Below are 19,253 nucleotides of genomic sequence, written 5' to 3'. Positions count from 1 at the left end.
CTGTATTTGTTGGTTAATGTCAGTTGGAAACCTTACAGAACACTCAGATTTGTGTTTGTAGGTTGATGTCAGCTGGAAACCTTACAGAATACTCACGTCTGTATTTGTTGGTTAATGTCAATTGGAAACCTTACAGAACACTCAGATTTGTGTTTGTAGGTTGATGTCAGCTGGAAACCTTACAGAACACTCAGATCTGTGTTTGTAGGTTGATGTCAGCTGGAAACCTTACAGAATACTCACGTCTGTATTTGTTGGTTAATGTCAATTGGAAACCTTACAGAACACTCAGATCTGTGTTTGTCAGTTGCTGTCAGCTGGAAACCTTACAGAACACTCAGATCTGTGTTTGTCAATTCTTGTCAGCTGGAAACCCTACAGATCTCTGTTTGTCGGTTGATGTCAGCTGGAAACCTTACATTATACAAAGATCTGCTCTTTTCCATATTAAGCAACTGATGACAAAACACAAAAATGTTGTTTGTGAAGTATTTTCCTGCAAACACATGTATACTGAAGAAAGCTGGGGGGAAATAATAACATGATATAAAAATGTACATTCTATCGTGGCAAAGTATGTCATGTTGACTGGATATAAACTGAAACAACTGTATGCTCGTTGACTCGGTTAAATTCAGAACAAAAAGAAAATAATGTGTTTTTTTACATCAACAAAAAATGAGACTTAGGCTTGAAAGTCAACAGTTTGTGGTTGTTATTGGTCAAATCATTCATGGTACCAACTGTTTTACACGAACCAGCAGCCACTCATGTCACATACACTTAAATATTTCCAGATAACCATATGAATCCTATGTAAAGTCCTCTGAAGATGGAATGGTTCTGAAACTTTTTCCTTTCTACCTAAGCTCAGTCCTCAAAGATTTTTCTCCACGAATATCACTCTCAACTAGCCAGTTACTGCCAATTTTACTTTTGTGTTTTTTTTTTTTTAATTTCGTGCAAAGCTATACGAGGGTTATCTGTGTTAACTGCCCCTAATTCAACAGTGTAAGACTAGAGGAAAGGCAGATAGTCATCACCACCAACCGCCAACTCTTGGGCTACTCTTTTACCAACGAATAGTGGGATTGACTGTCACTTTTAACATCCCTCTAGTTGAAAGGGCGAGCACGTTTGGTGCGACATGGATTCGAACCCGCGAGCCAAGCGCCTTAACCACCTGGTTATGCTGGGCATTTTACTTCTGTTCGTCATGAATACTCTTCCTGTATAATTTATAAAAGTATGTTAATAGGAATTTAAAATCACTATTTTTTTCTACTATTGCTTTGAAGTATGAAATAAAAATGCTGAAGTGAATTACTTAAAAACTTTAAAACTCATGTGAAAGTTAAGTGGTATTAAGAAATATATGACGTATACAAACTAATTCCCCATTCAATTAACAGAAATACTTTATTCAGGAATCACATGAAGTAAACTATGTTATTGTAGGTTTTGGGATAATAACAATAAAAAAAAAAAAAATACGTCAGTTTGTTTTGAATTTTGCGTAAAGCTACTCGGGGGTTATCTGCGCTAGCCGTCCATAATTTAACAGTGTAAGGCTAGAGGGAAGGCAGCTAGTCATCACCGCCAACTCTTGGGCTACTCTTTTACCAACGAATAGTGGGATTGATCGTCACATTATAACGCCCCCACGACTGAAAGAGCTAGGATGTTTGGTGCGACCAGGATTCGAACCCGCGACCTTCGGATTATGAGTCGAACGCCTTAATGCGCTTGGCCATGCCGGGCCAAAATTCGTCAGCTTCTTATACATACACAATGAAAGAAAATGGTGGTATTCTGATTAGATGAGATTCCTCTTAAGAAACGAATTAATATGTGTTTTTAAAACGAAATTTGAGTAAAGCAAAAACTGCAATAAAAGGCACGTGATACATTTAGGTGAAGGGTTAATTAGTGTAAATAATTCTACATATTTCTGGCTGAGACCAAACGTTTATCTTCAGGTTGCACATTTGTAAGAACACTTAAAGTACCATTCGTATACAGGTGTATTTGATACACATATGCTTCTTATATTTAAAACACAAAATAACATTTGGATCCTCTTCAGCCCTGATGATGACCTAAAGGGAAGTGGGATGGATTGATACATTATTACTTGTTTTATGTGTTGAATATTTTAATACCCGTATCAACCGTCTTTACCATATATTGACTTCAAGTGAATTTATCGTCATCATTAATTATTCTTCCATTGGTTGATTCAGCTATCAACCTATAGTTAGTATTTTGTAATAGTGCACCTTTCTTTTTAACGCATAGCTACGCAATGGGCTATCTGTGCTCTGCCCGCAACGGAGATCAAACCCGAATTATGGCAGTGTAAGCATAGATGATCAACCACAGAAAGAACATTTTTGATATAAAATTGAAATGATGAATAAACAGTCAACGTTTTATTCTCTGTTGTCTGAGTGTTTACGTGTTTACGTCGTGGAACAGAACATTCACTTTATCTTTGAAAACAGCAGTGACAAGAATTAGCGCATTTACATTTGTGGTTTATTAATAGTATGATACAGCTGTGCTCCACTGTGGGGTTCAAAGGCCCTCTCACGATTCACAGACACCCCAGTGTATAGTTCAAGCTCCACTAATTCCAATTTCTTTTCTATCGCTACCCCAAAAGATTTCGTACCCGATAACAAACCCTGATAGAGCGCTCGTGATATCTGAGCACGTGTGACACATTTGGATCTGCTAGCTTGTGAGACAGAAAGAGGGAAATAAACAAGATTTAAAACATGACATCCAGGGGCGGGCCAGACGTAAATTCCAATATCAGGTACAAGTCAATGACCCTTGAAAACTTACTTTTAAGACCCCTATTGTGCCTAGATGACCTTCCGGGCGTGAGCCTTTAACCCAACCATAAAGATAAGAGCCACCTTTAATAAGTTCTTTTTTTGTTTGGTATAAAGCCACATTGGACTACCTACTGTGGGGAATCGAACCCAGGATCTTAGCGTCGAAAGTCCGGAAAACTTATCGCTGTCCTGCTGCATCCTCAATCGGTCTGCCAAGTTTGATTGTGCCAGCTACAAAATTGGAAGTTCGCAAACACACACAACGCAAGTTAATGTAGAATAAATTCGTTAAACTTAACGTTTGATTACTATAATCCAGTATGTTCTTTGGGATTTCTAGCCACCACTTTGTTTGTTATCCGTGCAATTAAAACTACCTTAAGCTATAATCTAGTACACCTAGTGGAACGTGATAATTCTCCGGCAAAGAATGAAAATGAGTTTCTTCGAATATATTTTTTGCAAGAATATACTGAAATTGTACAGGAAGTTTTGTTCCTGTACGTAAGTCAAAAAATACGTTTGTTTTCTTTTTCTTCTTCCCTCTGTAACCGACAGAGGGAAGTAGTAACAAGGAACAAAATGATTTGGTTTTGTTTTATATTTTGAAATCATAACATAATTTTGTGTTGTTTTTTGGAGGGAGACAGGGAGGTTTACATGCGCATATTTATATATATCAAGCACTGCATATTTCAACATGCTTGTTTTATTTTTATGTATTTTCTAATAACTTGTACATTGTCAAGATTTGATATAATTGTTAGTTGTATAAAAGTTACACGTTCATAACGATCTGTTTTTATACTTTCATATGATATTTATTTTGACTTTGTTTTGGCCCGGCATGGCCAAGCGTGTGACTCGTGATCTGAGGGTCGCGGGTTCGCATCCGCGTCGCGCCAAACATGCTCGCCCTCCCAGCTGTTGGGGCGTTATTATGTGACGGTCAATCCCACTATTCGTTGGTAAAAGAGTAGCCCAAGAGTTGGCGGTGGGTGGTGATGACTAGCTGCCTTCCCTCTAGTCTTACACTGCTAAATTAGGGACGGCTAGCACAGATAGCCCTCGAGTAGCTTTGTGCGAAATTCCAAAACAAACAAGACTCTGTTTTACCTTTACTCTTACTCATACGATAATAAATAAGAATATATTTAACTCTTACAATCTTACAAATCCTTTATTCAACCAGTCTAGTGGATATCACGCATATCATTATACCAGTCTAGTGGATATCGCGCATATCATCATACCAGTCTAGTGGATATCGCGCATATTGTCATACCAAGGTTTTAATATTTATACTCAAATGTTATCAAAATAATAAAGATCTCCTAAAGAACAAGAGCTACTTTTTTGCCCGAAAGGAGGTCAGAGGTCACTTGTTTTAACTATTCGCAACTATACAGTAGCGTATCGTACGTCAGTCAATAAGTAGATACATTAATGAAGTCACATAAGGTACGCCTAACTTTGCAATTTGTATTGTGTGTGACTTCGGTAAAACGTTCGCTTGTCATGAAACACGAGAAGAATTATGCAGTCTGTAGGCTACAATACAATACGACATACGAACTTTAAAATCAGAAAGTAAAACTTTCGGGACCTGACCATATGCATGCTACTCTGTCAGAAGACTTCAAGTAGTCAAAACGTGAATATCCTCTTTCAGTAAACGATAGTCAAATACACGTGCACATAAGGTTTAAGTCATGATAAAAAATAAGGCTTACGAAAAGCTTTGTTTGTCAAATTGCATTGTGCAAACAATTGAAGAAAAAGAATCCTCAGTTTTACGAAATTTTGGCCTCTGTTTTGTTAGGCATTCACAACATTTTTGTCGTTGTTTTATTTCAGTTCCTGATACATAAATGTTCCCAACTCTGTATAAAAAATATTCAACCATTTCAAACCTTATTTTCTTATATTTTTTGTCTGTTCTGCTTGTTTGAAAAGAATATTTCCTGTACTTGTTTTGTTCAAATACCCCACATTTTCTAGTAGTTTTAATGAAGCTTTATGTAGAACCAAGTTTTTAACACGACTTCTGTTTTTCGATATTATTCATATCCGTTTTATAGTTTTATTCAGATAGCAGAAAATTGGGGCTTTCGTTTTTTATTTTCGTGTAGAAATTGTAAAGTTGGTGTGTGTTGTTGTTTATTCTGTAATAAGTGTATTAATACACCGTATATTCTATTCACACTAATTTATCTCGTTACAAACATAAGCTTACGTTTCATCAGCGACAAACAGCAAAAAATGAAAACATCAAACGCATGTCCCAAATTCTTGATTTTAAAATACGAATTTTATTTATTGATATGAAAATAACTAAAACGTAAAAAATACGAGCCTAATGGAAAACACCAATCACATTTTTTAATGTTTTATCCGTTAAATCCGAAAAATCAGAAACCATTAATATAATCCTAACTATCCTTAATATATATATTATAAATATGTTGTATATTTATGTTTATGTACGTTAATCCCTTATAATTTCATATGCCTATAATAATTGTGCTTATATTAATGATCAAAAATATATCACTAAATATTTTTGATAAAGCTCTCTTCCAGCTAAATTATTTATTATTTTAAGATCGATTACTCCGGTGAAAACAGTGGTAAGTTCATTAACTTACAATGTTAAAATCCAGGGCTCGATTCTCTGCAACAAATAGCTTCTTGGTTACTTTGCGCCAAAAAGGAAGAACAAACTGTCACATACACTGAAATAACCCAACACATATTCCTTAATGTCAAGTGAATAATATTTAGAATTATTGAATAAATATATGTTTTTAGATTATTTGTTTTTTATCTTATTTACGTAATATTAAAAAAATAAAACACTTGATACGGTTGGTCACAGTGTCGATCTCAGCAACATATCTGTTAGATCACATAGTCCCCTGATAGTTAAGGCTCTAACGAGAGATGTAGGGGGAGTGATCCCCAATATTTTTCTTTTCAGTTGTAGCTGAAATCAAATATCTGGCTGTAATTTTTTTTTTTTTAAATGTGAATTTCATATTTTGTTGCATTTTTACAAGGGATAAATATAATGAACACGTTATTTTTAACTCGTTAGTACGATACCCGTAAAAGCGCGAGGTTCCAAACAGTCCCTTGTTTTGTTTGTGCTGGGTGCTCTTAAAACTCGCGAGAACATCCACGTGACAAGTGATTTACTTTCATAAAATTTTCGCGGAAATATACTCAAAAGCTATTTGCGTATAACTGTACCTAATTTTAAAATTATATAAAAGAAACAAGAGCATCCGTCAGCCATTTGTACGTCGCTCTTGTCTGACTTGAATAGTAAAATTTTACTTACTCTTGTGTCACACCAGGATCGCTGTTTTACAGCAATGGTACGCGAACCTGGGATTCATAGTATGAGCTTTTCAACCACGAGGCCACGCCCGGCCTGATTTCTTTCTACAAGTTATACATGTCTATGTGTAATATTAATAGTAATAATCAGGCCTGGCGATTAGGGCACTCGACTCGTAAACTGAGGATCGCGGGTTCGAATCCCCGTCGCATCAAACATGCTCGCCCTTTCAGCCGTGGGGCGTGATAATATGCGGTCAATCCCACTATTCGTTGGTGAAAGAGTAGCCCAAGAGTTGGCGGTGGGTGGTGATGACTAGCTGCCTTCCCTCTAGTTTTACACTGCTAAATTAGGGACGGCTAGCACAGATAGCCCTCGTGCAGCTTCACGCAAATTTCAAAACAAACCAATAGCAGTAATTAATATAACTTTTGTTTAGGCCTTTTAGACGATCTTCGTTTATAACTGTAAAAAACACAAGATTAAAAGTGTGTAATATCATAATAGCCTGTTTTCTTTCTAGAGATTTTTGCGCACATGTGTTACAAATTATACGAATATTCTATTAGCAGTATTACCTCACAAACATCCTGAAATTCGTACTCTTATACAATTCTGAATAAATTATTAGAGTATTTCTCTTATTCATCGCAAAAGTTAATTCTCGTGGTTAAAAAAAAAAAATCCGTCTATATAGTGTCAATAACAGAATCTTGTATGTAAAGTATTAGTAGTAAAACCTGAATAAAGAATCAATATAAGACTTTCCCTATAAATTATCACCAAGCTGTATAAATATCATTAATAGAGCCTTCTATATAAAATATCTGTAGTTGAACCTTCAGTTCAAATAATCATTGTATACTAATAATTTTATTTGCATTTAGAGTGAAAACAGAGTTAGTGGTGTTCACACGTTAGTTTCTGGGTTAGAAAGATTCAACGAACGATAACATAATGCAACAAAACGTTTGTTTTTTCTTGTTCATGAGCAGAACGTGTTATTTCCCAATTGCTTATGCCTAAAGTAAATGGAAAAGACCTATTTTTCTCTTCAAAGTTTGCTTTTGTGACCTGGGTAATGAAAATTTCAAATTTACCCATTTTTCAGAACATTCCAGGTAGATTCAATGCCAAGTAGCTCATAGAGAATTTTCTCGAACTTACAAGAACTTTTTAGAATGTTGTAGAACTTATGACAATTTTCAAGACCCTTTTAGAATTTTCTAAAAATTTCTATAGTAATATATATATATATATACAGGTGCTCACCACTCACCACTTCAGTTCAGTTCTAGCTGCCTAAGTGAACACATAGACCTATCTGATTTTATCAGAGGTGGCATCAAGAAGCTGCAAGCATTCTGCTATGTATGTGGCTTTACCAAGTTTCCCTGTTATCTTTGCCTTTGGGACAGCAGGGACACCGCAGCGCACTACAACAGGAAGCACTAGCCACAACTGGCCAAGTTCTCTGTGGGGAGACACAATGTCAAGTGTGAGACACTAGTGGACCTCCAGAAGGGGTTGTTCCCACTACGTCACATAAAATTGGGTCTTATGAAACAATTTGTCACAGCTCTTGATAAGGAGTCTGCAGCCTTCAAGTACCTTCGAGACATCTTCCCTAAGCTGTCTGGAGCAAAGGTCAAAGCTGGTGTCTTCGTTGGACTACAAATAAAGAAAATCCTGGAGTGCACAGAATTCCCCAAGAAGCTCAGTAGGAAGGAAAAAAGCTTGGGAAAGCTTTGTCGCAGTGGTTCAGGGCTTCTTGGGCAATCACAAGGCCAAAAATTATGTGGAACTGGTTGAGGCTCTGGTGAAGAACTACGGCAAAATGAGCGGCAGGATATCCCTGAAAGTCCATATCCTTGACGCTCATCTTGATAAATTCAAGGACAACATGGAAGAATACTATTATACTGGACTTTGAACACCGCTACCAAGGATCGTATAACGAAAACACAATGGGAGACTATATTTGGGGCTGATACGTGAAAGTGATTTACATTACAGTCGCAAGCATTTTTGTATAACTTTGGTATAAATGCATGTAAATCTTGATTCATATGTTGTTTTATTCAGATCTTATGTAAATGAAAATGTGCAAATTTGCCCGTGTTTACAGAGAAAATAGGTTAATTTCTAAATTTCATTACCGAGGTCACAAAAGCAAAGTTTGAAGGGAATAATGGCCATTTTGTGTACTTTTACAACACAAGCAATTAAGAAATGACACATACTATCCAGGAACAAAATTTGTGTTACATAGTGTAATCCAGTAAAAATCAACCCTCAAATACTTATGTAAATGGAATTTGTGAGTTTCCATTTCCGTGGTAGATCTTTACTGTTCCAGCACATTCGTGGTACAAATCAAATACTGATTTATTGACGTTCTTTATCCAAGCCGTGTCCAGTTGTCTGTTCCACGTGCAATCCAAAGTGTAATAGAGTTTTGGATATTCCATACCGGTCAGAGTAAAAAAGTCTTGGTGACCCAAGTAACCTTTAAAGTAATACTTCGAGCATAGGGACCCAAGAACATCTGACTGCAGAAGTTTGTTGTATAATATCGAATTTCGCATCCGGTCCAGATGAAAGAGAACAATTCCTGTATTAAATCCTTGCTTTCCTGGTCTAGGCGATCCCACGTTCGTTCCAGGGTGGAGTTCGCGGTACTCTCCAAAGTCTACCATATATTGTGGTTGAAGATCATTGGATATTGCCATTAAGTGAGTGTCATTGAATTTTTCAAAATGCCGATATAAATCTAATATATCTGCTTTGAACTTGAGGTCGAGGTCAATCATTATCACTTTCTCGAAGGGAAGCACGCGATGAAATATTTCTGAGATGAAAAATATGTCGTCGTTATATCGTCCAACATCCTTGGTGAAGAAATACTTTCTCATGACTTCAATTACTTCTCGATGATTCAACGAGATAACGTCAGCATCAAGATAAGACACCTATAAAAGAACAAAACTATATATAACTACATTTTTAATGGCAAAAATACACTTAAAATAGGCCTGGCATGGCCAGGTGGGTTAAGACATGCGACTCGTAATTCGAGGGTCGCGGGTTCGAATCCCCGTCACACAAAACACGCTCGGCCTTTCAACCCTGGGGACTCTATAATGTGACGGTCAATCCCTCTATTCGTTAGTAAAAGAGTAGTCTAAGAGTTGGCGGTGAGTGGTGATGACTAGCTGCCTTCCCTCTAGTCTCACACTGCTAAATTAGGGACGGCTAGCGCAGACAGCCCTCGAGTAGTTTTGCGCGAAATTCAAAAACAAACAGTTAAAATAGCATAGCATCCTTACAGGCCCGGCATGACTAGATGGTTAAGGCACTTGACTCGTAATCGGAGGGTCGCGGATTAGATCCCCCGTTGCACCAAACATGCTCGTCCTATAGGAGAATTATAATTTGACGGTAAAAGAGTAGCCTAAGAGTTGGCGGTATATGGTGATGACCCACACTGCTAAATTAGGAACGGCTGGTACAGATAACCCTCGTTTTGCTTTGCGCGAAATTCAAAACAAACTAAAGCATCCATACAGTACTTGTGATCACTCGCTGTATAATGTTTTAAACTTTGGAACAGACGGGCTGGGCTCCAGATATGACAGTTTTTTAAAGGGTGATTGACGTAAAAATTGAGACGGAAGTTGATAATCCCCCCTACGAAACGCGAATATGAGCTTAAATTTAAATATTTACCAAGGGTTAGTGTGCAAGGACTTTAAAGAACCCAATGGCCACTGGATGGTTATTCGCTAAAGATCGGGTGGGCACTAGCGCTCAAAAAGAACCAGACCCAAATCGAATATTAAAAGTCAATAAAATGTTATCTTAAAACATTTACTTTTTCGAAGTTGGTTAGCTTTAAAAGGTTTGTTTTGTTTGTTTTCTGAATTTCGCGCAAAGCTACACAAGGACTATCTTTAAAGGATACGTTGACTGTTTTGTGCTTTATATATCATTTATTTACTTTGTTGTCACGTTTGTTTGTTTTTAATGAACAGTAAATGGTTAACAGTTTGGTATAATATCAACACAAAAGTAAATGAAAATAAACATGAAAGGATACCTGTAGAACTTACAAGGCAACTTTGTAAGTCCACCAGGATTGGAAGTAATAAAATTGTTATAACCGAAAACAGCTTGCTGGAAGACCTACTAACTACATTTATCACAGTACGAATGAGGAACTAAATATTATTTTAGGTGAACGACTAGTACACGTAAGGAAGTTGAATCAGTCTTTCGACACAAAAAAACAAATAAACCTCTACTGAAGTCTTGCATCGTCTCAAACGGGTTATGACGTCATTAAGGCTGACCTATATTTATGGACATGCGCATTTCAGTTTACTCGAAAGAAACCGACCTTTTTCTTAATACACACGCGTGTATAAAAAAATACTAGCAGTTTATTTTGACGTTTATTTCTCGAGTTATCTTATTATATAAATAGTTCTATTTACATAAACTGCATACCACTAGCATACTTTTTTTTAAAAAATTTTGGTTCGCTCTCACCCTGCGTTACGATTAGAGATAGTATTTAGTGAACTCGATCTAACTTGATGATAAATCCAACAATGGACTGAGTCACATTATTTCTTTCTTTTTCACCAAAATACATAATTTTTGGTGACAATAAAATCCGTTATTTAGTAATTATTTCAGCTAAAAAAAATATATTTTATGTTTTCGAAATTTGAAAGTATTTACTAACAGCTAGGTGTCTGAATGGTTATCATTTACAGTCAATATAAAAATAGAGAAAACGTTGTTACATAATTTACTGCAACCAGAAACAGTATACGAAAGAAACATGGTAAAGAAACATGGTAAACGAGTAGATGTATATTATACACAAATTTCTTTTCTTTTTGTCAGAATTTGCAAACATTTATGAAAAGACGAATTCTTAATTTTAGGCCTATTCTACGGATGGTTACTATGTTACAATAATGTTACGATATTTTACAAAAATCGTGGAGATCAAAACATTCTCACCTTGAATTGTTTCTTTGTAATGTATGTAATTTTTTTCAGGGCTCTTTCGACGCGTTTTATGCTTGGGATGTCCAGAATCACGTGGAAGTGAATTGAAGAGTTGGTCATCAAGAGGAGGCTTCTGAGACATAATTGTATCCTGCGGATAATCTGTACGTTACGATAGGCGTACTTGGCCGTGAAGACCACGTCAATTGTCGGTAAAAGCCGAACTTGATCGCTAGTTAATGGCGAACGAACGCTAATTACCGACGGACGAGTGGAAGAAATTATTTTTGGTTGGATGCTTTCCCACAGTACACCGCGACCTATCCAGAAAGGAGGTGTTCGCCTTGACATGAACACGTTTACTTCTAGTATCAGGTTGCAGAGCAAAAAGAAACTACAAACCATAAACAAAAGACACAGAAAGGCAGACAAGAAAGTTCCTTTCGTACTCATGGTCAGAACAGGAGTTTAGTTTCCCAAAACAGAGAGTTAACGAAACTTCGAAATTTCTGTAAGACTAAAACTTTACTATAGTGATATAAATAATGAAGAAACTTCTCAAAAATCTCTCGTGTGTAATTTTTTTTTATCCGAAACCCAAATAAAACATTACCTTTTTGGTTACGATACAAACCATAGTAAGCAAATGCGCTCCACAAATGCGTTGCAATTGCAAGGATTGTCGTCTGTTAAGGATACTTCTGTTTAAGAACAGTTGTAAGTCCATTGTTCATTACTCAAACAGTCGAACTGCAACCAAATGTTTTGTTTTCACCTAAATATTCCAGATATCGTAAGCTTCAAATGTTATCTGTCTTTTCATGCTCAAATTTGAAAGTTTACTATTGATAAGCTTGGTGAGGGAGCTAAACGAGGGCCAGTTGCTGTATGTCCCAGTTGCTTTCAATACCAAAGCTCAGTCCACCTTTCTTTCAAAGACAAATAAAAACAATTTATGGGCGATGACCTACTCTTCACCACTCGTACCACAAGATCGTATATAGCCTTTCCTAAAACTTCATTCAGCTGTTAGAAGAAATATACAAAATATGAAGGCACAGTAATGGCGCCACCACACTGTCTCCTTCCGGGACCGTTTTCTCTATGGTCATGCGTAATATGAAACTACAGCTCAAGAATACGGCACCTAAAGTAATGTGGTAACTGGCTTTTAGGGTCACTCATAACAGGCTTATGCTTTCATCGCTGCTTTTCAACGCTCGTCTTTACCGGTTGGAAGACCGGTTTTCAAAATGGCCGACCCTGTTTCACTCGTCTTGGCCCCGACATTAAGACCCAATCCGCGTCCACCTTGTAGAAGAAACACGTTTGACACATGCGCGCGCGCGCACTGAAACCAAATGTTCACTGAAAAGTGCACCACACCATTTAAATGCATATGTATTAATAAAATAAAAGAAAAATAGGGAAGTATCATATGATAAACGCCCTAACATAAGCGGGAAGTATCATATGATAAACGCCCTAACATAAGCAGGAAATAGAGCGTATCCTCGCCATCTTTTTATACTATCCAAATTTTGCTATCTAATTACAGAGAGTGATAGATAATAATATAGCATTTATTGTTAGCAATATTTCATAATTAAACACCATTATTAAGCCTAACTACAACCATCATCTTTATGATTAGGATACATGTAGAGATAAACGATAGAATACAAAGATATCATTCACTGTGAGACCAGTCAAAATTTGATTTATAAACAGCTTCAGTAAGTGTCTAGAAAATCGAAAAATTGCTTAAGTGGCTGTACGCGAGAAAAGAAAAAAAATGCTAGTTTTTCGACTAAATGTAATTTTATTCGCACCTTTATTGGAAAAACTTTAAATCATTTTATTTTATGAAAACTGGCATTATGACCGATTTATGTTTGTTCGTTGACCGTGGTATAATCTCTTCATTCAGATGGGTCATTATATATGACTAGTCTATGCTATTAAGCACTATACTACAACCTGCTGAGAATAAATGATTAATTTATTTGCCATACTTTCCTCGCTTGACTGTTATATATTAGGACTTACTGTACCGAAAGTTAGAGAAATTGTACATGTACGCGCTCGCAGAAGAATAAAAACACGTTAACACAATGTTTTGGAGTCACAGTTAAATTGTATTGAAAAGGTAAGAAATAAGTGGAAGTTATGTTCTTGATTAAGTAACTTGATTTTTAACTTTAAGATGCGCGAAAACACGAGTACATTGAGCTTAACCGAGGAAAGGAGTGCATGGACTTCCACGGAACTTTTTCCGGGGGAGGGGGCAGAGTAATGCGAAATTGTAAATTGGAGTGTGTTTTTTTTTATAGCAAAGACACATCGGGTTATCTCCTCAGCCCATTGAGGGGAATCGAACCCCTAATTTTAGCGTTGTAAATCCGGAGACATACCGCTGTACTAGCGGGAGGCATTGTGAATTGGAATGCTGAATGAAAATGGAGGGAATATTGTTTCTCATTTTCAAGGAAGGGGCAAGTGCCCCTCTGTGAACGCCCTTGAAGGGACGGGAGTTTGGCCCGAGTTTTTTAGCAGGCTATGAACTGGAGTATTTCAGTTATTGTTTGTTTTGTTTTTTGAATTTCGCACAAAGCTTACTCAAGGGCTATCTGTGCTAGCCGTCCCTAATTTAGCAATGTGAGACTAGAGGGAAGGCAGCTAGTCATCACCACCCACCGCCAACTCTTGGGCTACTCTTTTACCAACGAATAGTGGGATTGGTCATCACATTATAACGTGCTCACGGCCGAAAGGGGGAGCATGTTTGGCGCGACGGGGATGCGAACCCACGACCCTCGGATTACGACTCGCATGCCTTAACACGCTTGACCATGCCGGGCCCATATTTCAGTTATTTAAAATTTATTCTTTATGTAAGTTTGTACACACATACACGAAACATCTGTATATACGTAGGTCATTCACCAGCGATCAACGCCACTTGTCCTAGTGGAACAGGGCCCGAGTTGTTGTGGAAGATATTAATTAACCGAAAAAAGACTGCTTCAACTGTGCAACAATTATTAAAACAAGTTTTCCATTTTGTTATTCACGACAGAAAGAATGAGGCTACTACTATACTCAAAACTAATAGCAATTTTTGATGAGAAATATTCCCTCAAAAAGAGACAGAACAGCAGTTTTGCAGCGACATCTATTATCTTCGGTTATAACACAACTACATTACACGATGAGTGGTAAGAGTGGTTATTATAATTCCGTTTTGTTTAAACAACAGCAAAGAAATGAATAAAAATAATTGATAATAAGTGCAAAAAAGGTATTCCAAATATTTTACGATCGCCGATTTATTATCACTATTTTCTAGTTCAAATTAAAAAATATATTTTTAGATCGATGTCATCATTTCTGGACTTTATTTCTTATTAAACACAAAGTGATCTGTCCACTTCAGGTATTGAAACCCAAATATCTGCGCTAGGCGTCCCTAATTTAGCTGTGATAAGCTATAAGAAAGACAGCTAGCCAACACCAACTCTTGGCTACTCTTTCACCAACGAAGTGTGGGATTTACCTTCATATTATAACCTTCCACTGGTTGAAAGAACTCGTATTTTCGGTGGTAGGGACACGAATTAAGACCCACAAACCAAAATGAGATATTAAAGAGTGCTGCAGCTCTTTCTGTTGATTCGACGATGTCATGTTTACAAATGATACTGTTTGACAACCTCGACACTTTTTATTCGCTAAGAGAGGAATCTGCAAAAATATTTCGTACATAACCGTTTCTAATGATATTGTTTGTTTGTTTTTTTTTTCGAAAAGTTAAATAATAGCCATCTGCTTATAACAGTCCTCATTTTGCAACTGATGAGGAAAGACAGCTAGTTAACAGTACCCACTGCAACCGACGGCCCCAAAGTGCAGAACGCGTTTTAGCGTCAATGGGACGCGAATTATAAATCCTCATATTCACGGTCCAAGTACGCTAACAAGTAGCTTTCAGAAATGCAAAAAAAAAAAAAAGATTGCAGTATGATATTCATAGAAAGACGAAGTCATCATCCGATCTCAAAGATATAAAAATATGTCGGTTATTATATTGTGAAAAAGTAAAGTAGTATTTAAATAGCATATTAATATATTAATACTTTCAAATTTGAATAAATAGCAAATTTCGTTTTGAGCACTTATGATTTAAGTTGCTTTAAAATAACTGCTTTTTGAACTTTGACATCAATTAATATTCTGCTGTCATAATCATTTACGTATCACTGAGCCATCTGGTGGCATTAATTAGCTTGATTTTGAATTTCGCGCAAGGCTACACGAGAGCAGCACAAAATATTTTTTTAATCGTATGTATTCTGTTTATAGTCACGGCCTTAGTAAGAACATAGGCACTCACCTGCAAAACAAAACTCTCCAATCTTCTTTCTACCAAACAATTCTACTTTTCAAATTCATTTCTTTCAAATAATATATACATATATATACTTGTATAAATTAAGTTGTTTTAATACAATTGATGCAAAGCACAACACAGGTTGTTCTAAAACGAGCGACCACATTTATTTTAGTGCACTAAAAGAAAAACATCTTTTTTGTGTACCAAAACAAACATAATGATATTCCAGTAAGTGTACAAGAATATTAATGGTACGAAAGGTAATCTTACTTTATCATATCCAGCCTATAGACATTTCTTTATCTGCTGGTTCGATTCCGTAAACACTAGACATAATTCCAAATGAACCATTTGGAGTTTTGTCAGATCTGATCAGTAATTGTTCCCAGGACGAACTGTTACTAACGCCACCTGGAAGAGTACTGGCTGGACTCCTGTACGAGCACGTGGTAGAGGAAACAGTTTCTTCCAAGGAGATAGTAAATACCATTTTCGACTTATCAGGCTGTTGGTCTGGTATTCTAAATTGAGTCTCTTGAATTAAAGAATCATTCAAATCCCTGATAACGAAGGCCTCGGTGTGATAGAATTGGACTCAGCACAGCTTGGAATTGAAGATAACCTTCGTTCAGGAGTGACGACTTTTAATGGAAAGGAAGACACCGCGAGCAAAGGCTCGTGCGAGGTTGAATTAAAAGAACACGTTTTGGACTGTAGATGAGGCACACTTGGACCAACAGCGCTAACTCTAGCTTTTGTTTTCTTTTTATCTGGAACCTCAGTTGACTTAGGGATTGACTGATCCCTGGATTCTGAAAACGTATTTCTGTCCTGAAAAGCGAACTTTGGCTTCAAAGGGTTGAAAGTGAAAGTTTCAAACGTCCGACCAAGTCTCACTAACTTCGTCTCTGGAACTGTTTCAAATCGTGTTCCTTCTGTGTTGCAGTAATCTTGTGAAAACACGATACTTGTACTCGAAGGACTCGAGATATCACATTCGCTCTGATTATCCGTGGATTCCTGGTCACTTCCAGACCCTTCACTTCGGGTTTTAGAAAATGCAGTGCGCACATTCTTTGTGGCTTCCAGAAAGTTATCCCATTTCCGTCTTTTCCTAGCTTGTTTAGTACGGCCTAGTTGGGCAAATATCTTAGTTGCCGGCTTTCTTGAGAAAGTCATGTTAACTGTTGGTACGATGGATCCTTCTACAAATCCGATATTAAATCCTTTCATCAAACGGCGTTCCTTCAGCCGACATTTCTTCCCGCCAGCCCCTAAATAAAAATAATAAAAAAAATTTATATGACAGAGATATATATATATATATAGATGCTTGCTACACTTAATATGTTTCTCAAATACATTTAATTAAAAATCATAAGGCTAAACATCTTGGGTTTGGTTTGTTTTGAATTTCACGCAAAGCTACACGAGGGCTACCCGCGCTAGCCGTCCCTAATTTAGCAGTGCAAGACTAGAGGGAAGGCAACTAGTCACCACCACACCGCAAACTCTTGGGCTACTATTTTACCAACGAATAGTGGGATTGACCGTAACAATATAACGCTCCCACAGCTGAAAGGGCGAGCGTGTTTGGTGTGACAGGAATTAGAATCCACAAACCTCAGATTACGAGTCGAGTACCTTAATTACCTGGCCATGTCAGGCCTCCAACGATGGGAATCGAGCTCCTGATTTTAGTTTTGTAAGTCCTAAGACGAGGAACAGCTTTGCTATAAGAAAACAGACAAAAGTTTTAAATCGAATAAAAGGGTTCCCTAATGTGAATTCTACTTTTATTTTGAAACCAAAATAAAACCATATTTGAAAGACAAAGAAACTCAATTTGACAATTAATTAATTGTTTCATATTAGCCAGGAAAATATTACATTACTGGAACTATTTTGGATGAGGCGGAAGATACGTTTTCTTGTCTGCTTTAACGTTTTTGACTCTGTCATAATATGTCGAAACATAACAAAAAGTGCGCAACTTAAAGCAAAATTAAGTGTGAAATATTCGATTCTCTATATTTTTAGAACATTGCTAGAAAGCGGGTTTCGATACCCGTAGTAGGCAGAACACGGATAACCCATTGTGTGTCTTTGTGCTTAATTCCAAATAAAACAAAACAAAAATTGAAAAAATCCAATAATAAAGAGTTACTAATTTTATGAAAGATATTAACTGTCAAAAGAATATTCGATAAAAGCACATGTGCATAATGTATGTGCTTGTGTTTTAACCAGTTGTTTTTCAATAAGAAGGTATTCATGTCTTGAAGTTTTTGGAAATAAATGTATAAATCGTCAGTTAAAAACTCAGTCATTCTTGTAGGTAATAAAATATGAGCGATTTGTTTGTTTTGAATTTCACGCAAAGCTACACGAGGGCTATCTGCGCTAGCCATCACTAATTTAGTAGTGTAAGACAAGAGGGAAGGCAGCTAGTCATCACCACTCACCGCCAATTGTTGGACTACTCTTTTACCAGCAAATAGTGAGATTGACCCTCAGATTAGGAGTCGAACGCCTTAACCCACCTGGCCATGCCGGGCCCAAGTATAAGCGAAGTATACTTGTAATCGAATTTTAATTTAAGGATGTATGTATTGGAAAGTCAAATTCTCAAAGCAGGTAAGACGATACAGGTAACCGAACATCTTCGCCCTTTCAGCCGTTGGAACGTTATTTGTGACGGTGAATCCCACTGTTCGTTTATAAAATAATAGTCCAAGAGATGGCGGTAGGTGATGATGACTAGCTGCCTTCCATTTAGTTTTTCACTACCAAATTAGGAACAGCTAGCGAAGAGAGTTCTCTTGTAATTTAACGTGAAATTCAAAATAAACCAAACCAGTATGTGCTGAACAAGCGAGATATAAAGTAGAGTTTGTATTTTTCTTAAGTAAATTTTCCGGGAATTTAAAGTACACAATGGAAATAAAGATCTTAATAACTCCAGTGCCGTTTCAGTTATGTTTTATCATCTCGATATGCAACATTAAAATCTGAAAGTTTATTAGAACGTCGATAGGAATGATTACATGAACATACTACCTCATTATTCAACCAGCTTTACGTGTGTTTGTTTTGCTTCACTTAGCTGGTACAAGTTTCAAAAATTTCAGCGTCATAACCGTAACGACAGAAAGCTGGAAACGGCTTTAATCTTTAAATAATTGAGTTATTTTCGTAACGTTCATACTTGTGTGGTCTACAAACTGTATAATATTGACAAACTAGTATTTTTGTTTATTACAATTTCAACGTGAAAAATTAGACGAAATCTATTTAAAATCCACAGGAGATCCCGAGTGTTTGGAAGGATTAATTATCCAAGATACTCTCCGGACTTACAACGCTAAAATCAGGGGTTCGATTCCCCTTGGTGGGCTCAGCAGATTCCCCGATGTGGCTTTGCTATAAGAAAAGACAAACTTATCCAAGATATTCCTTAACACACAGGACTGATAATACCACCTAGTGTTAGAAAAAAAACCCAAAAAACAATAACTTTAGCGATTTCTGACAGTGGATTCACCATTATTCACCTCTCTCCCCTGGACTATGATGTTTCCCTTTCTTGACACTAAAAGCTAATTACAATATTGGTTATATTCTGCTTAATTTATTGGTGTGATTCTTTTTG

General features: G+C 36.8%; 1 protein-coding gene and 1 pseudogene across 2 annotated transcripts in view; both read right to left on the bottom strand.

Moving 5' to 3' along the window:
- Positions 1-8,489: 8,489 nt before the first annotated feature.
- Positions 8,490-11,559, bottom strand: LOC143228598 (xyloside xylosyltransferase 1-like). The gene is made up of 2 exons (XM_076459823.1): positions 11,221-11,559; positions 8,490-9,158 (listed from the first exon to the last, which is right to left on the bottom strand). The coding sequence occupies exons 1-2, from the start codon at positions 11,557-11,559 to the stop codon at positions 8,490-8,492; spliced, it is 1,008 nt and encodes a 335-aa protein (XP_076315938.1).
- LOC143231074 (transient receptor potential-gamma protein-like) overlaps positions 8,978-19,253 on the bottom strand; it is a 60,187-nt pseudogene continuing 49,911 nt past the window's right edge. Inside the window, exons 14-15 of the transcript XR_013016767.1 lie at positions 15,872-16,875; positions 8,978-9,158 (exon numbers count right to left, since the gene is read on the bottom strand). The product of XR_013016767.1 is annotated as a transient receptor potential-gamma protein-like (transcript). The remainder of the gene's footprint in view (positions 9,159-15,871; positions 16,876-19,253) is intronic.

This window comes from Tachypleus tridentatus, chromosome 10 (assembly GCF_004210375.1).
Source record: "Tachypleus tridentatus isolate NWPU-2018 chromosome 10, ASM421037v1, whole genome shotgun sequence".
Lineage (NCBI taxonomy): Eukaryota > Metazoa > Arthropoda > Merostomata > Xiphosura > Limulidae > Tachypleus > Tachypleus tridentatus.
This window is presented reverse-complemented; position numbering and strand designations above follow the sequence as displayed.